This window comes from Rhipicephalus sanguineus, chromosome 5 (assembly GCF_013339695.2).
Source record: "Rhipicephalus sanguineus isolate Rsan-2018 chromosome 5, BIME_Rsan_1.4, whole genome shotgun sequence".
NCBI lineage: Eukaryota > Metazoa > Arthropoda > Arachnida > Ixodida > Ixodidae > Rhipicephalus > Rhipicephalus sanguineus.
The window spans coordinates 32,253,585-32,262,596 of NC_051180.1; the positions used below are offsets into that span (position 1 = coordinate 32,253,585).

Here is a 9,012-nt window from a genome sequence, read left to right on the forward strand (position 1 = left end):
CATGAGTAGTGAAGTATGAGGTATAGTACATCTGTTCTCAATCGTGGATGCCTCGGTCGTGTCGTTGGCATATTGTCTATCGATAGAGCCGGCGACATGTCGGAACCTGAAATCACCCTTTGCGTTGATGAGGTATAGGCCATCGAGGCTGGTAGCCCTGGATAGTGCTACGTAGACCAACATCAGTGGACGGCGCTTATCGTGTTCGTAGAATACCTGGGCGTATGTGGCCCAGGTAGCCTAGTCTACAAAGCGGCTGTCACTCAATCTGACGTCATCCTCGGTCAGCATGAAGCTATCGCCCAGCCTCGTAAGAACTGAAGAGAACACTGCGTTGTTCTGGCGGACCGTGTGCACGGCATCAATGAATTGTAATGTCGAGAGATCACGTGCACGAGCTCCGACCGACACGCCATTGTAAGTGGTGAACATTATTTATGTAATAATTTTTATTTATCTATACATTTCGACGTTAATTTATTTATCAAGCTAATTAAGAAGTGCACTGCAAGAGCGGGTAGGCAGCGCTACAACCACAAGTGACGTTGCACCCCAGCTGTTATACTCGGTGAGTGATCATGATATCGATTCTCACAATGCGTGGGATCTGCCAGAATTTTCTGTGTGTATATTCGCTCTTACTGTGTTGATCGAGACTGAATCACCTGTGATACATGCGCGCATAACATGAACTGTGGTATGCGGGTATGTGCCACACGTGACTGTGACTGAGAAAAAGGATTTCATGACGTACGCGACAGGCACTTTGCGTTATTCATGTCATGGCCATTGAATCGTGTTCATTCACCGATCCCCTGCAATGCCAATTTTGCTGTATTACAAGTTATGGAGACGACCGGGAGAGCGCCCAGACGTAGGCGGCTAGATAGAGTGACTAGGTTACGTAAACGTTTATTGAATGAAAGTATTAACCGTCAGTGCAGTCAACAATTTGTTAACAAGCCAAACTTTTATTTGTGCCAAAACAAACAAAGAGGAAAAAGCAAAAAAAACACGAAAGGAAAAAAGAACACTGCAGGCCCTAATTCTGACGACGGATGGGGTTTCGGGCCTGGCTCTTCGAACCTGAACTTCTTAGTCCAGGTGGAGCTGCTGCTCACGACTGCGGTCCCTCGCAGATACGCTCACGCAGGCTCTTGTTCTCCAGCTTGAGCTGGACCAGCTGTTCCTGCAATGTCGAGAGGAAGGCTTTCAGACTAGGATTTTGCCTCATTAAGATAAGGCAACAAGGCTAAGGTCACGGTCGGGTACTGCAATATGTGCACGGTTCTTGCTAATGCGCGAAGGGACTATGCATACAAGGACTATGCAGACCAACCCTCAAGTCGGGTGTCTCGGCTGAGGAATATCTTAAGTTTTCGGCTGCGATAACGAAAAATAGGGTGCATGTGACGTATAAAACATGTGCAACGTAATACTAACAATGTGGACGCGATGAACAAAACGCTGCGAAAAGTGAGAACTCGGATCTTATTTCTGCTACTAAAATCATCTGACAATCTGACCACTTGAGTAAATTATGGCAACGAGAACAATCATTCGTCGAATAGACTGAAAATTTCGGATAGAATAGACACGTGTTGCGCCGAGTGGAGCGATAAAAATGAACAATGGCGTTCCGCAGAATTTCCGGAGTCTGCGTCGCTGTCGGCGTCGTTGGTTGTGAGCGAAAAATCATCTTGTGTAAAATAAATAAAAAAATCGGCCGATCCCACTCCTTGTGGGAATCTGTTTCACGCGAAGCAGTCCGCGAGTACTTCTATGCTGTATTTTATGACTTTGAGCCAAGCGTTACGAGATGGATCGACGTTTCGTAAGCGTAGTATTTGTGTGCACACTGTGGCCTTATTTACTAGTTACGTCAAAAACACTGGCGTTTAAAAGGTAACTTATGGTGACGTAACGTCAGCACTAACGTTAGAGCCATACGTCTGTATTATCGAAACTAAGTGCACTTTACGATGCAATGATATGTTCCACCGGGGTCAAGCAATGCTTCATATAACTTGCTGAATCATAAGATTACAAATGTAATGTCTATTAGACTGCTATAAAAGCGGAGCCAACACTCTAACCACAGACGTTGATCTGATATGGCGACTGTATCTTAGGAGTACATATGTATTATCGCTTTATTGTGAAATTAGCCAGCACTACAACCACAATTGACGTTGCATCGACATTACGCCTGAATAGGCTGTTTTTCCAAACCAGTTTATAGACCTCGCGTGGCTCTGTGGTAGAATACCTGATTGCCAGGCAGAATGCATGGGTTCGATTCCTGCTGGGATCATAATTTTTAATCTTTCCATTCGTCGGGTCAACGCGGTCGATGTCGGTTTTTCTTAACGCTCTCGCATTTAAATTACCAATGTCTGTTCTCGCCGTTCCTGGGTAGATATGAACTTTCAATCACCTGTGACGCATACCCGTATACCGCGGCCCGTGGTAAACGGATATGTGCCACACGTTTCTGGAGAAAAGGATTTGACGACGTAGGCGACAGGATTTTCACGTTATTCTGGTGATGACCCCGCAGTCATGTTCGTCAAATCCTCTTACCCTCCCTTGCCAATTTTGGTCTACACTAAGTTAAGGAGGCGAACATGAGAGCACCCAGACGTAGGCCGCTAGATAGATAGATAGATAGATAGATAGATAGATAGAAACGCTCAAAGTGCCAAAGGTTCGCTAAAAAATGCTTCGCATTTAAAAATCTTAGGTTCGAGTGAGAATCGAACCCAGGCCGTCTGCGTGGCAAGCAGGTGTTCTACCACAGAGCCACTCCATTGCTTGCAACTGCATTGAAATTAACTTTCATGCTTCACAAACATACGCGTCCTGTGTACAGGTGTCACAGTACGAGATGTAATACCGCAGTAAAACAGGGTACAAGCGTATATTGCCATCGGGCGTCACACCATGTGAACTGCATAACGAGTTGGTGGTTTAAAGCCGGCCACCCATTACAAAAGGCACACACATTACTGCGCGTATTCCCTTACGAACACGTAGTGGGTGCAGTGCAACTTCGAAAAGCTATCACGCGCGTAATTGCTGCTGGTTTAAAGCATGCCACCCATTACAAAGGGCATACACATTAGTGCGCGCATTCTCTTACACACACATAGGGGGTACACTGTTGTCATGAAAGGGCTGTTGAAGAGGGCGGAGAGCTTTACCTTTACTATAGGTATGTCGAGTGTGTGTGCGCGCGCGCGCGCGCGCGTGTGTTTGAGAGAGAGAGAGAGAGACCGGGCGACTGAACATAATGACAAGCGAAACAGAGCACGATGAGGATGGGGCCGGATGTTGCTATCGCGTTCGACTCTTAAAGGCGAAGCCTAGCGTCCCCCAATTTTTGATCGGTCAGCTAGAATGTTTGAAATACCTTTCTGTACACATAGAGGTGTATTTCTGCGTGCAATATGTAAGGAAATAGCTTTTGTATTCAAGGCACCGTAGTCTAATGAACTATACCAAATATACTCATTCCATGCAACTAATATTTTAGGATAGGCTACGGTATCAGTAGTCAGACTATCTTTTGCGCTGTTTATGTAGTTTTCACTTAAAATATTGTGTTATCGCTGGCGTTTTCTAGCGATTTTACCATAAGGTGAACCTTAAAAGCAGACACAGGGTGACGTCGCACATATGCTTACATGCCTGCGTTGAGCAGATTGTGTTTGGCGGGACGTTGTTACTGCAGTTGTATCGTGAAAGTTTCCGAAAGGTCGCTTAAAAAAAAAGCCCGGAGGTTAGCAAGCACGATACGCTACCAAGACTAACGCAAAAAAGACTGGTATAGTCCTAGTGTTAATTATTTCCGGTTAAGAGACAAGTGGCAAGGCGAGAGGCAAAAATGGGTTACATTGCGCATTAACTGAACGCGGCCAATACCAATTTTAGCCCGGATGGGCTGCCACTGTTTTCGGGCACGAACAAAACCCTGCAGTGAAGTTGGTAACACAACGGAATCGATCCCTTATTCCGTTAGTTCAGCGTTAACCTCGTGAGAATAATGTCAGGATCGCTTGCGGTAACTAGCCGAGTGTACACCGCTCGCAGGGGCTAATGCAGAGTTCATTAATCACGTTCCTTTTTTTTTCGCCGTCGCGCCTACGCTGTCGCGCCATTTCGCGCCGTCGCCGAAGGAAAGAACGAATTCGGTGACCAGCGCAAAGCCATTGCAATGAGCTTTCATTTGATGTTTGTATATACTCGATACGTACGCCGTTGTTCCTAGGTGCGGGAGGGGGGGGGGGGGGGGGGGAGAGGCGTAGTGCGAACGTCCGGGTGAATAATTAAAGTTCCTGGGTGGCCGTGCGCAGCGCGTATGGCGTCTAAGTACAGGATTCACGTTACAAATATCCGCCATCTGTCACCATGGTGGAGAATTAATAGAAAGTCGCCGCTTCTCGTATTCTCTGCCCCAGAACCCCCCCCCCCCCTCTCTCTTTCTCTTTGTAAAGAAACGAAATAAGCTAGGACATCGCATTGTTTCAGTCCTTACACGGTCAGCGCGACGTTATACGGGAGCTGGATTTTTTTCTTCTGCATCGTTTTAATTACCGAGCCTAATGCGTCCAGGTCGCGGAGGAAACAGAAGCAGCATCTTCCAATTAAAGGAGCAGTTTTCTCCGATTTCACTCTTCGACGACATCGCTCAAGCGCTTGCCTCGATTTGCTTCGAAAGTCAATACCACCGCCTTCGCAGATGCGATAGAAAAAATAAAATGTCGCGTGCTTAGCTTTCGCTGCATACGAAATGGGATTATCTTTTTTTTTTTTTTCGGAGCGCGGAACTCTTGCCGCGCGGGGTGTTAGCTGCGTAGCATCGCGCGGAGAAGCGTTAGTCTCCAACGATGCGAAAGTTTACTACGAACTTCAATCCTCGCAAACTACAATCCTCACCTCCCTTCATTTTTTCTTCCCTTTTCGTTTGTTTCTGTTCTCTCCTGAACTTTATTCGCGTTATGAAGGCGCGCGGATCGAAGCCGGCGGAAGCACGCAGCCGTTGGAGGCAGGTGTCTCAAAGCTGTGTCGGCGCGCGCATTACAGTAAACGCTCGCATCCAGTCGTCAGCTGTTGCCGTTTGGAAGAACAGCAGCTGGACAGCAGAAAGCCATTTCACTGCTGAGATGACACTAGCGAAAATTAAAAAAAGAGACGGAAATAAACGTAATAACGTTCACTATTGGACGCCTTGACAGATGCGTTGTGAACTTCAGCGAGGTGTCGATTTCTGCGCGTGACGTAGTTTTAACAGCGGCTAGAGTAAAAATACCGAGATTGGCAGTTTCCTCCGAAGGGCGAAGCAGAGGCAGCGATAGTGATGTTTATTGCAGCGCTTGAACCTGAACTAACCCAACCTAATTTGATGAAACCGATTTTCGCAAGTTTATATTTTTCCAGTGTTAGTAATTCCCGCCGTTATGTACTGGTAAAGTTGCGTGCACTGCTAAGCACAGGCGGAGCAGACAATGTAACTGTACGTGGTTCTGATATGAGAGTTCGGGTTATTAAAATTCTGAAGGATGCTTCAGTCAAGACCATATAAACTTGTGCGACCAACTTCGTCGTTTGTACGCCATCTTGTTAGTACAGCTAAACTTCAATACCGGGACTAAAACAAGTGACACATATTGATTGAGAATCAGGTTTTGAACATCGATACTTGGCGATAAAGCAGCGATCGCTTGTTAAACAATCCACTTGGAAATCAGGCATTTAATGACCTTCAAGCGTACAAACTAATGGCAAATGCCGACATGCAATTTTTCATAAAGAAGGTGTGCTAACAAGATAAGAGGTGCCTCGCCAACCCAAGACCATTTTAGGCAGGATACACGTGGCAAGCTGCTGCGTGCGAAACTTTTTTCACAGCGAATGGACAAAATTTCCTAATTATCCCTAATACCTCGTCTTAATTCCAGGTTCCCCCTAATACCTCATCCTAATTCTTAATCTCGCCTAGTACCTCATGTGATGCATTAACGCGGCCTGACATGCACTGCGTGCCTCACCTTGAGCTGCCTGACAGCGCGATCCTTGTTCTGGAGCATGTCGTCGACGATCTTGGAGTTTCGCACGTATGACTTCCATGCGGCGCGCATCTGCGATGTGGCCACGCGCATGTCGTCCAGCTTGAGGGACACGATGGTCCAGAGCACGTCTCGCAGCTCCTTGTGGTAGTACTCCTCGGCCGACAGCTCGGCCAGCTCTTTCTCGGGCTCACTGGATGCGCCGTGGTGCTCTCCGCCCGTAGCCACTGTGGCCACGGCACCAGCATTTGAAGAAGCAGCAGCAGCAGCAGCAGCGGTGGTCGCGCTCACCGACACCGGGGCTTCGTTGTAGTACGGCCTGCGCAATCAGAAGTGTAAGACGAAACCGCGGTGTATCAGCTTGAGATGTCTACTTTCACACAGGCATGCACGTACACAAGCACAAAAATAGGGTGCATGGGGTAAAGATTCGAAAATAGCCATTATCGAAGGCGATGTCCGATGTTCGAGGCGTAACTATTAAGACAGGCCAGATCGACAGACATACTGGTAGAAACTCGAAGAAGATAGTGACTTTAAGGCTGTATTCCCACTAAGCAAGCAGCAAGAGAGCGATACCGCAAAAGCGGGCGGAAATTCGAGCGGACTAGCGAGTTTTGCCGCTTTCGCCCCCTTCGAGGCGATGTGTGAATGACCTTAAGTACGCATCAGGGGTCGAAAACTATAAATATATAATGAACGGCTCGACAAGGGTACATGTCTGCGCCAAGGCAACAACATAAACGATAAGATGAGAAAAACATTTCGATTAATGTCCGATTCGCTGGCTCGTCTCGTTTTGCCTTGTGTGCGCCTTGAAAAGTCATTTTTGGAATGTTGGCTCGACATATATCTCTAGTCCGGACACTTTATAATACAGAAAAAAAGTATGTACAGTCGCGAGCACGAGTTTGGATGCCATGGTTTCAGTAAAAATATAGCAATTTTACGTCGGTTGAACATGCGCAGTTTGAGTGTACCTTTCGGTTTCAACCAACATATTCATGCTGTAAAGAAGTACAATTCTTAGTAGCGCCAATTTGTGCCCAAACTTTCGCTCGCTACTGCACATGTCCAGAGATATTGTCTCGTGTGTCTTTTTGTAGGGAGATCTTTTAATTTACACCAGTCATAGTAGGTATATTTCACCCGCTAAATAAATAATTGGCTTCGGCTGGTCACGGGCAGTTAAATTTTTCAGTTAACGGACTGCAACACTTCATTGCAATAGGGAGAGGGTATGATTAACGTTGTCACCTCGACTGTAGACCGTGGCAAAGAAATCAGGTTATTCTCGCCTTTCGGCTGAAGGCCCAAATTCGATTCCAACGATGGGCAGCAGTTACGGCGATTAAGCTGACACGGGAATGATAGGCATGGAATTGCATAACCATTGTCCATCTGCCTTCTAGGGGCCTTGTCAGTGCAGATTGGTCCCTGTCACCCTGACGTGGCAATTTAAACGCGGCAATTGACAGGGTCTCACATAGGCACAACAGTAATAACGCTCCAAAAGAAAGTCTAAAAGCCAAAAGCAACACAAGTACGTATACTACCTTATATGTTGCAACTTGTCGCGATATGATGCAAGAAGAAGGCACCAAAGATGTCGAAGAACTACATTGGACAGTAATTTATGACGGTGTTTTTTTGTTTGTTTTTTTTTCGTAAAGGGAGGTATGTTATATAGAGCGTCGCTGCCGACTACACCACTATTGAATGGCGCGTGCTCGGTGGCCACCTGACCGAGGAAGAAGACGATGGAATAAACTGTAAGGGGCTGATGTTCCCGTTAATGCTGTTGTTGAGTAATATGCACGATATAACAGGTTGAAGCACCAGCGATTGCCGCTTTCCGCGGAAACCTGTGTTATACGACGCGTGCAAAGAAAGCGAACGCCTTGTGCGGTGCCAGTGTCTCACCTGGGCAAGCCAAGCTGCTCCAACATACGATCCAGCCAAGCCTCCTCGTTGAGGAAGTCTCCGTAGCAGCGGGGATCACCCATCAGCGAAGTCACCTTGGACGAGTCTGACGACTCGCTCGTGATGTCGGTGCTCGTGTCCGACGCGTCACCCGCGGCGTCCCCATGCTGCTGCTGCTGCTGCTGCTGCTGCTGCTGTTGATGCTGATGCTGGCGCGCGCCTCCTGTCCTGGCGCCTTCTCCTCGAACCGGCATCTCGGACTGGCACCTGTGACACGTCGCTGGATCAGCGGTGGTCAACGGCCACTGCGACTGCGTGGACACGCACCGCTTGCCCGCAGCAGCCAGCGCTGCCTCGCCGGGGCTCATGGCGGCGTCGCGTTCCTCCCGGGGCGGGTCCATGATGCTGCTGCTACGCAACGCTGCCTCCAGATCTTCAAGACGTCCAGGTGACCTTGGTCGTCGGGCCAGCGGACCAAGCACCCCGTCCTCCTGCAGCTGCGGCGTTCGAATAATCAGAATGAGCCACGCCAGGCACGAGAGGCGACGGGCACGCGGCGCGCGCCAGGACGACACTTCTTTCACGTTTTCGCCGATTTTTTCACGAGCTCGTGGCGCGTCCGATCTTCTTTGTCTTTGTTTCGCCTGGCTTTTGGACAATGCTTACGATCGACGCCGGCTTGTTTTTACGGCGTAAGCTGTTATGAGCTTATACAGAAGTCATGTCGGGCGAGAAGTCACTTTACAGGATGTGATATTGTAAACACCGTGTAAACATCGGCATTGTTTAGGAAATATCTCGAAAACTGTTGTTAGTTCTACCGACATCACCACCATAAGGTTGTAACAAGTCGGACAGAGCAGAACAAGAAGATAACAATAAGACCAGTGGGAGGTTCTGCGGTTAACACAAGACTTTGGAAACCAACTATATATGGTTGGTGGACAGGGCTCGGGTGGCAGCTGCGAGCCATGGCTACCTGGACTGAGGAGGCCACCCACCTTTGGCCTCAAGTCTGGTC

At 48.0% G+C, this 9,012-nt stretch overlaps 1 protein-coding gene across 1 annotated transcript; it reads right to left on the reverse strand.

The window, feature by feature from the left end:
* Nucleotides 1-967: 967 nt before the first annotated feature.
* LOC119392808 (uncharacterized) lies at nucleotides 968-8,652 on the reverse strand. Its single transcript, XM_049416251.1, has 3 exons — nucleotides 7,992-8,652; nucleotides 6,051-6,387; nucleotides 968-1,189 (listed from the first exon to the last, which is right to left on the reverse strand). Exons 1-3 carry the CDS (start codon nucleotides 8,390-8,392, stop codon nucleotides 1,118-1,120), a joined length of 810 nt encoding a protein of 269 aa, XP_049272208.1. The 5' UTR covers nucleotides 8,393-8,652; the 3' UTR covers nucleotides 968-1,117.
* Nucleotides 8,653-9,012: the final 360 nt, after the last annotated feature.

Excerpts from the sequence above, each read along its gene's own strand:
- LOC119392808 (XM_049416251.1), bottom strand. The coding sequence starts at position 8,392 with ATGGACCCGCCCCGGGAGGAACGCGACGCCGCCATGAGCCCCGGCGAG. Across the intron at positions 6,388-7,991 it reads GAGCAGCTTGGCTTGCCCAG|GCCGTACTACAACGAAGCCC; the intron begins GTGAGACACTGG and ends CTGATTGCGCAG. Across the intron at positions 1,190-6,050 it reads GCGCTGTCAGGCAGCTCAAG|GAACAGCTGGTCCAGCTCAA; the intron begins GTGAGGCACGCA and ends TCGACATTGCAG.